This window comes from Anabas testudineus, chromosome 18 (assembly GCF_900324465.2).
Source record: "Anabas testudineus chromosome 18, fAnaTes1.2, whole genome shotgun sequence".
In the NCBI taxonomy this organism is placed as follows: Eukaryota; Metazoa; Chordata; class Actinopteri; order Anabantiformes; family Anabantidae; genus Anabas; species Anabas testudineus.
Window position 1 is genome coordinate 11355116 of NC_046627.1, and position 17912 is coordinate 11373027.

The 17912-nt window shown below is 38.2% G+C and overlaps 2 protein-coding genes across 4 annotated transcripts in view; one reads left to right on the plus strand and one right to left on the minus strand.

Moving 5' to 3' along the window:
* The window catches only part of LOC113168501 (high affinity immunoglobulin epsilon receptor subunit alpha-like), a 109771-nt gene extending 95115 nt beyond the window's left edge, over positions 1 to 14656 (minus strand). The window contains exons 1-7 of one of the 3 annotated variants that reach the window (XM_026369551.2): positions 14623 to 14656; positions 14468 to 14527; positions 13907 to 14155; positions 13073 to 13315; positions 12674 to 12802; positions 12251 to 12327; positions 10005 to 10094 (exon numbers count right to left, since the gene is read on the minus strand). In XM_026369551.2, coding sequence (XP_026225336.1) covers positions 12290 to 12327; positions 12674 to 12802; positions 13073 to 13315; positions 13907 to 14155; positions 14468 to 14527; positions 14623 to 14653 — 750 coding nt within the window. In that variant the 5' untranslated portion in view covers positions 14654 to 14656 and the 3' untranslated portion in view covers positions 10005 to 10094; positions 12251 to 12289. Of the gene's footprint in view, positions 1 to 10004; positions 10095 to 11846; positions 12328 to 12673; positions 12803 to 13072; positions 13316 to 13906; positions 14156 to 14467; positions 14528 to 14622 lie in introns of those variants that run through there. The other 2 variants (XM_026369550.2, XM_026369549.2) reach the window with 2 other exon arrangements.
* LOC113168482 (trichohyalin-like) overlaps positions 1 to 17912 on the plus strand; it is a 928554-nt gene that overhangs the window by 723426 nt on the left and 187216 nt on the right. The window lies entirely within an intron of this gene.

Sequence of the window (17912 nt, forward strand, 5' to 3'; positions counted from 1 at the left end):
CAGCAGTAATGCGGTCGGTGTACCGGTCCGTCGTGGTGAAAAAGGGGCTGAGCCGAAAGGCAAAGCTCTCGAATTACCGGTCAGTCTACGTTCCTACCCTCACCTATGGTCATGAGCTTTGGGTCATGACCGAAAGGACAAGGTCGCGGATACAAGTGGCCGAAATGAGTTTCCTCCGCAGAGTGGCTGGGCGCACCCTTAGAAATAGGGTGAGGAGCTCAGTCACCCGGGAGGAGCTCGGAGTAGAGCCGCTGCTCCTCTGCATCGAGAGGGGCCAGTTGAGGTGGCTTGGGCATCTGTTTCGGATGCCCCCGGGACGCCTCGTAGGGGAGGTTTTCCGGTCCTGTCCCACCGGGAGGAGGCCCCGGGGAAGACCCAGGACACGTTGGAGGGACTATGTCTCTCGGCTGGCCTGGGAACGCCTCGGTGTCCCCCCGGAAGAGCTGGAGGAGGTGTCTAGGGAGAGGGAAGTCTGGGCATCTCTGCTTAAGCTGCTCCCCCCGCGACCCGGCCCCGGATAAGCGGATGAGAATGGATGGAATGGAAAGGAATGTTGCTTTTACATATGATTTTAACATGTCATAAACAAGCTGGTTGATTATTTTTATACAAACTATAAACTAACATGTTTCAACTATTACTAATTCTGAGATGAATTAATTAAATCTGCACTGTAAGGCCAAAACAAAGTCTCCTACAAATGATTAATTCATATCTTAAAGAGAACACATAATTTTTTGAATTGAATTGAATTGAATTGAATTCTGACCTTCACAGACATCTGAACTTATTTAACCAGACAGGATTTTATGAGTTTATAGAAAACTTACTGTAAGACACCAGACTTCACTAACAATAGGCTGCATCATTACATATAATTTCCATTTTACTCAAAGAACCTAAATTCACCCTTTTTGACAGCACAGAAGTAAAAGGTTTTAATGTTGATGCAGATCAGTGAGTATGTGCAGTATGTAGAGTCAGTAGGTTTTACTAGATGAAGAGGGCGTATACAGGTGTTATCTGACACCAGACAAGTAGATCCAGCTTGTCACTATTTGATACATTCATGTCAGAATCAATGATTTACGCACTTGCAGTTCCTGGAAATGAACAACATAGCTTATAATTTTTATATTGTACTTGTTTCATTATTCTGCTTTTTTAACACATTATCACCTTAACCTATACAAGTCTGTCAGCATTTAGCCTCCAACTATAGATGATAATAAATTAAAGGTTAAAACTGTGTGTCTGGTGGAAAAATGTATTTATTATTTTCATATATGAAATATTACTTTGTGTTTTGCCAGAATTTGATTGATTTTTTTTTTTTTTTTTTTTGCTACACTAAAGTACAGCTTCGTAATTTTTCAGGTGAGATGACAAAGACCCTTAATACCTTTCAGTTTGATGATGAATTAGCTAATTTTCCTTCCAGATTAAAAAAGAATATATATAATGATTTAAAAATGATTAGAAACTTATTTACATTTAAAATACCTTTTTTGCCACAAGAAAGCTGCAAGTAACCTACATACAGTATAAAGACCAATTCAACTACCACAGCACTCTGTGTAGATGAATCAATGCAATGATCAAAGCAAAAGTATTTTGTTACATAAACACATTTAATTAATTGTGTAAAGATGAGACTGTTGCCAATGAATATGTTCTCACAGCAGTAGCACTTAGTTAGCACTTCAATTCAAACACTTCAAATGTTTTAGGAATAAAAGGATGCCACATTATTTAATAGAAATAAAAATGATTAGCCTACAGAGGGCTGAATTCAAAGACACCATGAAAATCAAAGTGGAAAAATGACCCACCACCAAACCGGTCATGCTCAACGATGTAACAGGCAGGATAATGTTCTTCACCACTTCTCCAGACCTTTTATGTCTGTCACATCTGTTCAGGGTGAACCTGCTCTAATCTGTGAAAATTACAGACATACCAATTCTACTGTTCCATGGCAAATGCCAATCGAGCTTCACGGTGCCGGGCAGTGAGCACGGGTCCCACAAGAAGAAGAAGTCTGGCTCTCAGGCCACCCCTATGATGTGACATCCTGGAGGAGTCAGACTGCCTGTTCAACCTTTGCTGGGTACAGGTATTGGCTTATGCTTCCAGTAGTGACACTGGCCCCAGCCAAATACAAATCTAGAAAAGAGAAGAGAGAAAAAATGCTTCTACCTGTAAAACCATTCTTGTTTTGGGGGCCATCTTATTGTTTCTCCTCTTTTTAGTGGAGATACAGACTGTGATATATCATGATGCTAATCTGGGACAGATTTTCATTTTGAATCCTTCAGTAGGAGCTTCACCCTCAGTTTACTTTTGCAGTTTCCTGGTTTTCTGGATGAATTAGTTTTGAACTGTGATCTGAACTTCACTAAAGTTGCAAATATAAACAAACACAATATTTCTAGTTCTACAGTCATTTTATACTGGACAGATTTATTTTTTAGAAACCAACCCATAAATCATTTTTATCCATAAACTGCATCATCTGCTTCATTTCCAGAACTCGTCTTCTGTTCCTTCGATCTCCACTCAGACCTCTGAGAGTTTTGGTTTTCTGTCTTCTCCTACGCTCCTGTAGAGGTAACTTACACACAAACAGTATCTTAAAATGTCACATTTAGAAGAGCATCAGTATTTTGTTGTTATTCATGGAACAAAGACATTTCAGTTGAACTGAAACAGTCAGATGGCATCTTTTTAAGATTTAATGTTCAATGTTCAGACATTCAGTGATGATGTCATCAATGCCTTTTTGTCATGCCTTCTACAAAGTATTATATGAGAGAAAGTTTATATTTGTAGTTTGTTTTTTCAGCACTAGCTGATTTGTTTTATAAGTCTGTGGTTCCAGTGTCATCTTCTATGCTGTGGTCTGCTGGGGCAGCAACATGAAGGTGTCAGATACTAACAGACTAAACAAACTGATCAGGAGGACTGGCTCTGTTCTGGGGGTGGAGCTGGACCCTCTACATGTTGTAGCTGAGAGGAGGATGCTGTCCAAACTCCTCTGAATCCTGGACAATCCCTCCCACCCACTGCACAGTGTGTTGACTGGACAGATGAGCACGTTCAGCCAGAGACTGATCAACACTAAGTTCTCCACAAAACGCCAAAGAAGGTTCTTTCTACCTGTGGCCAAGAGACTTTACAACTTTGAACTGAACTGATATTCATCAAGATAATTATTTATGTCATATATTTGTTGTCATTCTACAGTTTAAAGGGCAACTGTAACAAGCAAGACAATTTCCCTCTGTAATTAATAAAGCTTTTTTAATCTTTAATCTAGAATCATTCATACAAACAGAGGGTTACCTTGGTGCTGATCAGGGACACGAATATAAATGGGAGGGTTGCAGCAAGAAGGGCATTTTGCGTGACAACCCATGCCAAATTAACATGTGGAACATGTTTCTCTGTGGCAACCTCTGAAGGGACAAGCTGAAAGCAGTTGACTATACATCATTTCTCACCTTGTGTTTCCTGTCTGCTGTCAACTTTGACCCACTCAGGTGTGAACTACTGAAGAATGAGATTCCATAATGCATCCTGTTGCCATCTCTTCCCAAAGTAATCAATGCACACACTCCTGGCCATCCATACGATGTAAAAGAGAACATGAGTCATTAGACTAGACCACATTTTTCCATTGCTTCATGGTCCAGTTCTGATGCTCATGTATCTATTGTAGGTGTTTTTTGTCAGTGGACAAGAGTCATCATGAACACTCTGACTTAAAAGAGAGGATTGTTTGTTTCAGCAGCTCCTTATGCATCAAACTACAATGCACTGTGTTGCTTCTCTCTCCTTCTATCTCACATCTGTATTCTCCCCTGTCTTCTAGATCGGCTATATCAATACACTGTGTTTTCTGTCACCTGTAGGTCACGGACAGTATTACATTTTTCAGCAACTTGTGTTATACAGTAGCTCTGCTCGACCACCGATTCCAACCCTGTTCTGGTACCTGTAAGTCTGCCTCTCTATCTCAAACTGTTTTTTAATATCCCCTTATGGATTGTGGACCTTGGATACCTTTGCTTCCTCTGACTGTGTTCTCTGCTACTGACCTTTTTTTTTAACTTGGATGTTGGTTATTGCTCTTTTGCTTGTGCCTCAGATCTCTCTACTCTGGACAATGATCACATCCACAAACACAACTCCTCTGTACACTACAGCTTAACATCTTTTTCATGCAGTAATGTTTTACATATCTTAATGTTTTCTCTCTGATTGTGTAACTGCTAAATATCTCATTACATAAATAAATTGTCCATTGGACCACAGCTCAGAACCACCAGTGTTCTGGTTGTTCATCTTCTCCTAATGCACTGTATCACAGGTAATTTGTTATATTACATGCTTAGTTAAAATGTCACCATTATTTTCATATGAAGAGATTAACTGTTGCAACTTTTTTGCATTAACTTGTAAATATCTTTTTGTATCCTCTCTGTTGCATAGACACGAGCTGACCTGAATTATACAGTATTGATACAGTATTATGTACGGAAATAAACAGTCACTGGTTACTTCTTCAGGGACATCTCTGTTGTACATCTCTGAGTTCTTAAAGCAGGAATTAAAACCCAGATCTTTTACTTTCAGTTCAGTCTAAGTTAATTGGTCCATCTCAGCCAATAGTGGCAACAGTTGGTGATGAAATCATTTTACCATGTCATCTAGGATTAGTTTTTTTGTTACGTGCTGGTCAGGACCTTGTAAATACTAAACATCCATTCTACAAAGGAAGAACATCTTTGTTCACTGATGAACTGAAACATGGAAACATTTGATGAAGGAACATACTGTATATTAATAGACATACATTTTTTTTCATACATAGAATAACTTATGGTTTTATTGTCACACTAATGAATACAATATAAATTAGGACAATGGCTGGTGTTGAATTTAGTGCCTAACCAACACTTATGTTGTGTTAACAATATGGATTGGTCTGGGTACATTTGGCTTAAATAGCAACTTGGTATCATGTCAGAACAACAAATAATTTTGTACAGTGTAGATGTTTGTAAGGCTGGAGCATGTCTGAGACATGAGCATGTGTGTCAGTGAATGCATCAGAGGACAGAATGGGGAATAAAATTAGAACCAAAACCAACACAGACTTCAACAAAGACATGGGTCGTGATTTGGGTCACAAATCATTGCAATCTGTTTTTATGTAGATTTCACACAGTGTCGCAACTTCTTTGGAATTGGGGCTGTAAACATGGAGTACAGAAAATATTTTATGCCAGGCTCCAGGAAAAGAGAGGAGAACTCACAAGAGCTGTTCTTAAGGACTTTTGGAGGCCTACTGCTTTAAACTAACGGGAGACTGATATAATAAATGCAAACGTATGTTATATGTAGAGGAATGATCATTCACTTAGAATAAATGCTGTGTCTACATCTATTGATAATTAATTTGTTTCTCTTCATCTCCCCGACTGCCCAGTTGAGCAGGCAGCTGCAGACTGAGAAGAAAATTAAAGAGGTTCATCTTTTTACACAAATCTATTATCTTTTCAGTCATTTCTGTCTGTTATCTTTTAGGTAAACTTTGATTTGTTAATGAGATTATTGAATTCTTTAAACTGTTCCTATTTAATGTTCTCAACCTGTTCCTATTTAAACATAGGAAGCAGACCACAAAATATTCTGTTACAAGGTTGGATTTTTATTGATTTACAGAAGTAAATGAGATATTGAAGAACTAACCATATTACCATAAGAATTCAGACAGAATAAATGCTGTGTCTACATCTATTTGACATGAATTGTTTCTCTTCATCTCTCCAGACTGACGCAACAGAGGAGGATGGAAGCTGAAGCCACACACAGAGCTGGAGAAGAAGATGACAAAGGTTCTTTTTTAATTATACAAATCAATTATCTTTTTCATTTTTTTTGGGTAATCTATGTAAAACAGTGATTTGTTGTTGAGAGAGATGACACTTTTTCTTTTATAATTTACTGTTTCATTTCTGAGCAGCTAAATTCTGTATTTAGTGTGGACATAGTTTCTTTTTGATTGAACCTTTCCTGATAATATTGAACTGACTGATGGAACCAGAGGATGAATGAGCGAGAAAACTGGTTCAGAAACGTTTAAGCATGTTTGTTGTATAACATTTGTTCATAGCTTAGAACAAATAAGAAATGAGAATTCAACCAGAATGCATGTTGTGTGCAGACAAACATCTGATTAATAAGTCTTCATCTCTTCTATGTTACCGTTGGAAAAACGTCTCTCTGTCTGCTGGACTCATGATGGCAGAAGTGATCATCAACATCAACCTACTGTAACTGAACTAACACCTCACACAGTAATTTATAACAATTTGTTCTGATCAACAAATGACAATGAAGAACGTTTCTGTCCATAAGACTAATGGTGAACTGTAAAATAGTAACTGTACCATAATTCTAGAAATCTGATAACAAATTATGGACTGAACATCAGAAACAACACAACTCACTTCTTCTCTGCAGAAAACAAAGAGGAGTCCTCATTAGTCTGCAACAGCTGAGAGTGAGCCAGCAACAGAGGGCACCCAGCGACCCAGATTCTGGCCATCCCCTATTGGCCAGTGATCCCACACGTCACACAGGCATGTCCATGGTGCATCCGAAAAAAAAAACAAAAACTACTCTTCTCCACCGAGGGGAGAGGCGTAAGTCGCTTCCGCCAGCACAGTGCCATCACGTTAGATGTTGCACACAAACTCACTGCTCAATATTGGACATTGGAAAAGCTCAATGATTTCCCATGACACGAGGAGACAACAAACTACATTGCACTGTGTCTCATCTCTCTCCTTCACTCTCACATCAGTATTCTTCACTGTCTCCCATAGAGGCGCCATCAGAGCACTGTGTATTCTGACACCTGTGGGCCATTGACAGTATTACACGTTGCAGCAACTAGTGTTAGACAGCAGCTCTGCTGTGTGAGTCCTTAATTTTCTGTGCACATCATTGTGCCTTGAGGGCCCATAACTGTGTCACCAATTCACTGTTTAAAAGCATTGGAAATGTATAGACACAACCTGCACTGTAATAATAAACAATTCTTTTAAAATGTGTCTCATTCACTGATTTTATTGAAAGATCTAATACTGTAGTGTTGGAATTCACTAAAAATGATATTTTCTGCCACTGGTAACTGAGGGTCTAACAGTTATTTTATTACAGGTTTAAAGTAATTGAAAGATTATAAATTAAAGTTTATTTGTATTTATACATATAAATGTATATTTATGTATTTATATAACTCTTACTGTATCATGACTCACTTTAAAGAACTGGTCTCTTATCTTCTCTCAGGTGGAGACTGATTTGAAGAAGCGTCAAGAGAAGATGCAGAAAAAGTAAAAAATGAACAACAGCAGCTGAAACTAGAGAACTAGAAGAAATAGGCGAATATTTTCAATTTATGTCTTTTTCTTCACCCAGTACATGTGTATTATAAGTTTAAAATGTCAAATATTAGCATTAATATTTTATAACTGCATCACTGAATCAAAAACACATCTCAACTGTAGAGAGACTTAACTAATTTTAACAATTTCACAACACAAATTCAGATTCTGATGTCACCTCTCCACCTCAACAGCTGTTGACTGACAGTGAGTACTGAGTCTGATCTACTGACAGTTTTCTTACATTAGTGACCATAGTATAAACAAATTGATACATTTGATGTCATCATATTGAACACAATTGACAAACTGGACTAATGGCCATTTATAAAAGATTGAATCTTGAATCTTGAATCTTGAAATAATACATTTGAAAACCTCATCATGTGTCATTTCTTATAGAAACCAGCTGATTATAAAAGAAGAGAAAATGTTGAGACAGACTAATTTGTTTTTGGCTATTTATATTACTTACAAAGATACAACAGCAACAAGAGATCAAGCTTAATAGTTGAAGGTTTTCTTTTACATTAATCTGTTTGTTATGTTGAATATTATGCACAAACCATACAGTACCAATTTATCTTCAATCACTTACCTAATAAGAGAACAGGTCTCATCTTTTATCTTTGTTTTTTATCATCTGGCAGGTGGAAAAACTAAAAGCTCTTCATGTACATCGTCACTTGGTTAAGTGAGGATAAAATGACAGGTAAACTACTTTATCATATGCTTCGAGTGCATACGTCTGTACTATTGGGTGGTAGTATAGGCACAAATAATACCTGTGAACATAATCTAGGCAGATTGTGTTCTGATTGTGTTAATTGATTAAGCTATTAGTTTATATACTAATTTCTACACTTTCTTAAGGTCACCAAGATGACAAAAAACACAAACCAACACTTTTTTCATTATTCCAAAGAATATTCTTTGTGGACATACTAGATGAGAAATATACTCTAAGTTCTGTTCTTTTACCAGTGTAAACATACCAGTGACAGTGATGTTGACAGTGTTGCTTCTTTCTCCTTCTTTAGTCTCACACCAGTATTCTCCACTATCTCCTAGATAGGATTTATCAACAGAGCAGGTTGACCTCTTAAAATTACATGATGGAGCAAATTCATCAGTATTTCTAATTCCTTTATGTTGAGTTGACTCATCACAGTGACTCTCCAGCCAATTACTTGCTTTCCTTGCTGCCTGATCATTTAATAGTAAGAGGAGCAAATTCTAACAAATTATGAATTCTAAATTCTGAAAATCACATTAATTGCCTCCAAGGTTTATGATGTCTGGATGTTTTGTGGACATGCTGCCGCTAGAGGGAGCTCACCTTCACCCCACTGACACTTGGCCCTCTAGTCCACTCCAGCCCAACGTGAATGGCGACAGGGTCATATTCAAAGTGCTGCTGTCTGTTTGGAGTGACATGAAGACGGACTGCAGCTGAAATAGAAATATATATTTATTTATAAGTACTAAAACAATCATATATGATGCTAGATAAAACTTATCTGTCATTTTCTCATGTAAAATGTACTTTCACCCTGATAGTTAGTCAGTGTCCTGTTTTACAATGTGTGTGTTTGGATGTTGCGCAGTCTGTAGCTTTGACTGTAGCTGACACAAATTATGAGAATGAGATGGCTCCCTTTTTAACAACATGTGAAAATGTTGTCATCAACTATCAACAAAATAATTTTTTTAATTTTTTAAGGTGAAAAAATATTTGTGGTTAACCTCGGTGAGTGCACTGAAGAGCTGCTGTGCTTCTGTTCTAAGAAACAGACGTGTGAGCAGCGGTTCGGTGGTTCAATTGTTGAGTTCAAAAAAATAGCTGCGAGTTCAGTCGACTTTACACTGAAATGTCCTGATCATCATTAAACATACACAGAAAAAATGCACTAAATATTGTTTGTAATTTCTTGTGTAGTTTAGTACAACAAAACCCTCTCCCCTTTTGTCTTCTGGTGTCTTAGAGCTGTTAGTCCTGTAAGACAAATACAAAGAATTATATCTGTGTGAAATGTTCCAAACTCAATAGTCACTTTATTTAGTTTCTCTTCATCAATGTTTACGCCTTCAACAGGGGATAAGAAACTTGTTTTGGTGTCATTATGTAATCTAAATAAAAAACTGTACTTAACAGCATAAATTAGGTCATTATGGCCCGTTCATGGAAGCAGGGCCTGGATATTCAATTCAATTCAATTGTATCTGTGTAGCGCTTTTTACAATTGACATTGTCACAAAGCAGCTTTACACAAGCAAAGAAATTGAAGTTTTCATGAACAGTGTATGTGTATGAGTCATAATAATCTGATTGTCCCTGATGAGCAAGCTGAGGGCGATGGTGGCAAGGAAAAACTCCCTGAGAAGGCAACAGGAAGAAACCTTGAGAGGAACCAGACTCAACAGGGAACCCATCCTCATATGGGTGATTACATGCTGTGGAGGCAGCAGGCAGTCCAATATAACAGTTAATGTCTTTAAGTTAATGTGGAGTCCAGTTAGTTATTGCAGGCAGACTTGTTCCAGTCCTGGACTATCGAGCGTTGAGTTGAGATCTCAGAGAAACAGCTTCCGACATTCGCGGAGGCCAGGACCGACTTCGTGGTGGTGTGTAACCTGCTCCAGTGACCACACGCAACACATAGGGGCCATATGGGGAGAGATAACAGTTAGTTGTCATCACAGTCAGATTAGAAGAAGAAGAAGTTTGAGGTGAATGTATATTTAGAATAGTGCAGCAGGGATTTCGGCAGGACTAATTATGACAGCCTAACTAAAAGGGTGAGTCAGAAGGAAACACAGACATGAGGGCTCCCTGGGATGTAGAGCAACCGAACACTTCACCATCAACAAACCCGAGTGATCAGTGAGAGTTGGGAAGACAGCATCTAAACATACCAGTTCACCATAATGCTCTACGTCCATGAGTCCTTCCCAGATCTATTTACAAACATGCTTGACTAAATAAATAAATATGTTTTCAGCCTAGACTAAACACTGAGACTGTGTCTGAGTCCCGAATGCTATTTGGAAGGCTATTCCATAACTTTTGGGCTTTGTAATAAAAAAGTCCCGCCCCCCGCTGTAGTTTTCATCATCAAAATCGATTAAAATTTTCACAGGGAGCCAATGAAGTGTAGATAAGATAGGCGAGATGTGCTCGTATCTTCTGGCTCGAGTGAGGACTCTCGCTGCTGCATTCTGAACTAACTGAAGCTTGTTTATGCACCTGGTTGAACAGCCAGACAGTAAGGCATTACAGTAGTCCAACCTAGAGGTGATGAAAGCATGGACTGATTTTTCTGCATCATTTATTGACAAAATATTCTGTATCTTGAAAATATTTCTGAGGTGAAAGAAAGCTGTCCTGGTGATATTATCTACATGAGCTTCAAATGAAAGACTGGAATCTAGAATCACACCAAGGTCTTTTACTGTTGCACTAGATGTAACAGAAAGGCCATCTAGAGTTACGGTGTGGTCTAACATCTTGCTTCTAGCTGCAGATGATCCTATAACTAGTACTTCTGTCTTATCAGGATTTAGCAGAAGGAAGTTAATTAGCATCCAGTCTCGTATATCCTTTACACATTGCTCAACTTTATTAAGCAGTTTGATCTCATCTGGTTTTGATGAAACATATAACTGTGTGTCGTCAGCATAACAATGAAAGTTAATACCATGTTTACGGATAATGTTGCTCAGAGGAAGCATGTAGAGAGAAAAAAGCAGTGGGCCTAAAACTGAACCCTGTGGAACACCAAACTCCACTGGAGAGCATGTGGAGTAATCGCCATTTAGATCTGCATACTGATAACGATCAGTCAAATAGGACCTAAGCCAGGAGAGGGCCGTTCCCTTAATTCCAACAACATTTTCTACTCTGTGAAGGAGAATACTATGGTCAATGGTGTCAAAAGCTGCACTGAGGTCGAGTAGCACAAGCATAGTGACGCAACGCTGATCAGAGGACAATAGGAGGTAATTTACTACTTTAACAAGTGCCGTCTCTGTGCTGTGATGAGGCCTAAATCCTGACTGATAGAGTTTGTGTACGTTATTCCAATGAAGATATGAGGATAGCTGCCCAGCTACTATCTTTTCGAGAATCTTAGAGATAAAGGGGAGGTTTTTATCTCGGCCTGTAATTGGACAGCTGACAGGGGTCGAGATCAGGTTTCTCAAATAGTGGTTTAATAACTGCTAATTTAAAAGACTTTGGGACATACCCACTGCTGAGTGAAGAATTGATTATTTCCACCAGGGGTTCTATTATTTACTAAGTTCAGATCAGAGGTGCTGGCTGCACAATCAGTGGTCTCTGAATTTGAGGTCTCTATGTTAATTAAATTATTAAAACAGACTTTCTGGGTTTTTCTGACTTTTTGTTTAGTTCGAGGAACAGACACAGTCTCAATATGCTGAACCCGGAGTGACGGCTCTGTGCAGCTAGCAGACACTGGATTAGCCTGTTTGTCTGCTACCTGGCCTGGGCTGATCTTAGACAATGAGCTATGCTACAAGAAATGGGATTAACACCTTCCCGAGTGGGATGGGCACCTTCCCGCCCTAATAGGCCAGCTTTGCCCTCAAAGGTACTCCAATTATCTATGAAGCCCACGTTGTTTTCGGAGCACCACCTGGACATCCAGCGGTTCAGCGACCATAACCTGCTGCTTTTAAAGTGTGTCAATGATAAAAACTATATTAATGTATTAGAGCTGTTGTAGTACTTTTATTATCTTAAAAATGTAAATACAGGTCAAACAAACCTATTTGCTTTTTCTGCTCAATGACAACAAGTACAAATGTCACACATCTGGATCATCTGCAACATCTTCTCCATTGACTGAAACGAGAAAGAAAACGTTTTAGGAAATCCATTAAATTTACTGTGTAAATGCATAAATGGTTGGGAAGGTTCTACAGCCAATTAATTCTCTTTGGCACAGAAAGAGAGATCTGTTGAATGCAAATTCATATATTATTCTCAGAGGAAAATTGTTTTAAATTACAGTTTTATCTCAAGCCATAATTATCTACAGTATAGTCAGTGGCTGGGGGGAGTAATTCAGGGCAGTTCAGGTGTTTATTCACCTTGTATGACTTTAGTGATGTTAACATTTGATTTTTCATTTACAGCAAATGTTTGTTTAAAAGGTAGATATTAGAGAGGAATGAATGCTCTTCTGTACCTTTGTGTTTCTTAAAATAAAGACATCCCATGACCAGCAGCGACAGGAAAACACTTAGCATGGTGACGGCAAGTCTCAGCAGGATGCGGACGTTAAGGGATTTAGAGTTAGAGTCATAGAAGAGTTGATCTTCATTAGGTGGGTGAAAAATGATAAAATTGTAAAATTACAAATGACACTGAATATGGAACACATTTCGAAATACTTTAAATGTTAAGCAACGTTTTAACAGCTGTGAATATAAAACAGAAGCAATATGTAAGTATCATTAGATTTTACATTCAAATTCTATGACATGTAAAATATTATACTTTTATATTATATAATATAATATTATATTACTTTTTTTTCTTATTTTGATTGTGTTCGATTTGTGACTCCGGTTTGATCATGTCTCACCTCCCACAGACAACCAGCTTGCTGGTGAAGTTCCAATACTGGAGACGTGACACTTGTAGAAACCTTCATCAGACTTGGAAACATTTTCAATTTTCATCTCCTCTTCAGGAGTGCTGTGCATGGGGACATCATTTTTGTAGAAAATCCCCAAGTTGGTGGACTGGTTCTTGCTCCTGCAGCGTAGAATCACATTTGTACCTTGCATCACAGGAAGAGCTGGAATATCCAGGATCACAGGACCAGCTGAAAAAAATAAACACATTTCAGATGCTTCACAATAAAAATTGGACAATTTTGACGGGTTACACCTAATATGGTAAAACCAAGTACTCAGTTAAAAAAAAATCAGCTCAGTCATGTCATTTGATAAATTGCTGTTATAAAGGTGAAAATTAAAACCACAAATTAATACATTTCAAGTGTGATTTTTTTATATGGTCTTTATTGTTGCCAAAAGAATACTTGAAAGAATACTGCAACAGCTGACTTTCATACATGTTGGCCATTCTGACCTACATATGTCTGCAAAGTTAAGTCAGATGATGTGAGAAAATATTTTTTTCTCTCTATTACAAAACAGAAATATTCATATAAAGTTAAACTAAAAAAGTAATTCAAATTTTAGTCCTAGGCAATGATGTATTTTTGCTATGTATATAAATGAATATTTGCTATCACAATAAAATGGGTAAACTTTTATTGAAAATCAATGTGGGTCATTTTTAAACACATTTTGCATATTTAAAGGTTTAGAATATGTTGTGCTTGAACACCTTCTGAATTGACTTAATTGTAAGTAAATTGTTGTGAGTATTAAAAATTCAACAAACATACCAGTGATAGTGATGTTAACTCTGTTGCTTCTCTCTCCTTCACTCTCACACCAGTATTCTCCACTGTCTTCTAGATAGACTCTATCCATGGTGCAGGATGATGTTGTTCTCTTACTGTCACATGATGGATTCAATTCCTCAGTGTTTCTGATTATTTTCAAGTGAGTGAGACCAACAAACCCAACACAGTCAAAAGAAACTGAGGTTGCATCAAAGTGCTGCAGTCTGTTTGGAGTGATGCGAAGAAAAGCTGTTTATGAAAACAAGAAAGAAAAGTGAATAGAAAATTCTGAACTGGAAATGTTTGATGTTTGACAGATAAACATAAAGGGTTATAATAAAACCAAAAAATCTTGCTACTTTTTTGCAAGACACATTATGGTATTGACTAGCAAGACAGGCATTAATACATTTTCAATGGAACCATACTATATCATAGACAAAAATATACAAACCTAAATTATATAATCAAGATAACAGACAAATGTAAACTGATTAGATTAGATTATTTCGACGTAGAAAATAAAAAGTGTTGAAGATTGTCTTATTGTTTGTCACTTACTTCTATTCTGATTGTAGCTGTTGTGAACTTGTTCCCTCAGAAAAATGAGTTCAAGCATCACTGGATAAATAAATAAATTAACATTATTGCATATTAGACATTGTTCCTGTGTGGAATATATACAATGTGGACTTAAAGTAAATTTAAAGACTCACCTAGTCTGAAGCAGAGAGCTGTGACCTCCATGCTGTCTTGTTGCTGACTGTGAGAATCAGACTGAAATACATCTACAAGTGTGAAGGTCAGAACTTCCTCTTCCTGTGCAGTTTATTTCTATATTGATGCAACAACTGAACCCACAGTCACTAACCATTATCACAGTGTCTCACAGTATCAGTCTTTAACTTACAGCCACTTACTCAAGAGGGGGCCACCACACTTCCTGATTAGTTAGCTTAGTGTTTACACTTTGAGCATGTTGTCTTTCTTGTTCCAGTTTGGCTACTGGATGATAACACGCCTTCTACTATCAGTATTTAACAGTGTGACGTGTGTGATAATCAGATTGTGGTTTTAAACTTCTTTTTAGTGTGGGAATCCACTAGCACATTCAAAAATCTACACACCCCCAACTGGCCAGTGGTTAATGTGCATGCCGCACAGCTGCAGCATTCTACATTTGAGTACAACTGGAGACTAATGCTGCATGTTGTACACCACTTCTCCCTTTGTGTGTCTACAGTCTTCTGTTAACTCTATTAAATAAGGGGGAATGGAAAAATATTGTTTAAAAAACATAAACAACAACAGCAACACAAAATATAGTTACACTCAGTCACACCAGGAAGTTGCTGATATATGATCTTCGGCTCTACTGGAGCAGTTATTGTTGAAGGCCTCGTGGTAGGTGCATGTATCATTCACCAACTGAATAAAGTGCAACACTGACATCAGAGACTTGTGTGAAGGAATTAATGGGAGATCTGGGGGTGTTTGTTGGCTCCTGACAAGAGTCTCAAAGTCTGTAGTAATAGTAGACAAAACAACTCTGAGGTCATGCTCAATGTCAACTCTGTCTTTGTCTTCAGCTGTACCAAAGCTGAGAAGCCACATTCACAGAGATAGATTTTACTTAATAGTACAAAGATTTTTAGCTTGAGTGGAAAGTGAAGGACACTCACTCATCATAGTGCTGCACAGAAATAGGAGAGGCTTACAATATTAGGGGATTACAACATGACCCTTTCCGTTTGAAGCCAAGGGGTCACGAATACAGTCGTCATTCTGCTGTTTTTATTTAATGTAGTCGTTAAACCACTCCAGAGGTTAATCCAGATGTGCCATGATTGTTTTCATCATTTCATTTTTTCCTGTCGTGTCCAGTTGCTGCCCCTCATGACAGCCGTTGGGGAACATGCCAAGTTGGTATTTAGAAACATGACTTGCCCACATAGAGATCTTTTATTTTGTCATGTAGTTCAATAATGTAGTGCCACCTCCCCTGCATAAACACATTTAATGAGTTTAACTGTTCAGATACATCAGCAAAATGTGCAAGCCACACTCAGCTGCTAAACAGGTCTACAAGAGATGAAGTGTTCTGGGCCAGAAATGCTTCACTTTCAGCTTAAGTTCATAAAAACGGGAAAGTACCCTTCCCTTTGAAAGCCAGCACACCTGGGCATGATGAACACCTTGACATGCTCACTACCAAGATCTTGGCACAGTTTTTGAACACATTGGGTGTTTTTTAACTGTTTGGTGTAATTTACCACTTGGATGACATCTTTTAATGTTCCATGAAGCACTGCTCCTGGTGCAAAAGACAATGATTCTAAGTCGCATTCTGAGCTTTCTAAAGTATTTTCCTGACAACCCCAAGTTTATTCCAGTCATGGAGGCGCACATGTCCCAGCTTAGGCCCACTGAACTCAAATACAAGTCCACTGAGCTACAAATGTCATCTGCAGTGTTAGTAGTAGATAACTCTCCCACACATGTTTCACATAAATGACTAAGACTGCTTTGTTTGTCTGTAGAGTCACCCATTTGTAATCTGAGCTGTGGTCTGTTGTTTGATGTAATCGACACGTCTTCTTACTTATAATGTCATTTGACAGAGGTACATTTTTTATTTCACCCGCTGCAGATTGATCTAACACCTCTCTTACCACTTCCATGGCTGCAGGTGAAATAAGGTCCTTTGCAATGGTGTAACTTAGCAGTACGATGTGCCACCTGGTAAGATGCATAAAGTGTTTTCAAGAAGTAAGACACCTCACTGCACAAAGCACACTGGGGCTTTTGTGCTCCTTTGTTCTCAATGTAAGATCTCAAGTAATCCATATCTCAAGTAATGTGTGTCATACTAGCTTTCAACCATGCTGAATTAGCCAGCAACCCATGGGTCCCCACCAGTGGAGAATCACTGGTTTACAGTCACATTTTTAGGACTGTCCTGAACTGGCCTGACCAAAATACGGAGATTTTAAGCTTTGAGGGCTTATGACTGTGTCACCAGTTCACCACTTGTCTTCCCTGAACCATTTTCCTTAGGCACTGATCACTATCCCCCTTTTGTCCATGGGGAGGCACACTGGTGCCATTTATCACTTGCAGCATGCACATTCACTACAGTGCTGCAGCAAATGCAGCAGACTTAGAAATATATTTAGCAAATCACAAATTGCACTGTAATAATTCTAAATTTTACTGAACTTAAAAATCTAATGATTCTATTTAAATGTGATAATGTCTAATACTACACTCTTAACACTACATTATGAGTAGTCTGTCTGTGAATGTGTGGACTTAAGACTTAAGCAATGAACTTGTACGGTTGTTTTTTATGACTGAGTCACAGTAAGATATACCGAAAAGTATGTGACACACTAAGATAAGAATAAGCATAAAGAAACTCACCTTTGTGTTTTATCATTATTGAAAATGATGTAAAATGAACACTGCAGCACTTTTAGGTTGTCTGTTTTTTCTTTGTGAATATGCCAATGTGCCAGCGTATGACCAACACTACAGGGTTTTTGTACTTAAAGGGCTTGAATCTAATGCAGGGGACACTGCAGTTTGTGATGATTTAACTTGATTTCCATTAAGGGTGCCAGCGAGGTCTGTCTTCTGATAAATCTGACAAGATTGTGGTGACCTCTCTTCTCCCAGTTAAAGCCTGCAAAGATGGCAGGAAGCAGGATTTTGTATTAACTGACAGGATCGTCCACAATGTTCTTCACACCTTTTCCAAAGACCAGTCAGACTATCTCCTACTAGTACTGTTCACAACACCACAACAATCAACAGGTCAATCTCCCTTAATATTGACCGACAGCCTCAGCTCCCTCTTGACTTTCTTTTAGGCTGTATAGTGGAACCAGCAGCAAGTCAAGTCCAAATATTGAGTTTGTAATATTGTCTCTGATCAAAAGATGGAAGACTCCCTTCTGTTGTCTTCCAGGTGGAGGCGTTCTAATATATTTGAAACTGATTTTGA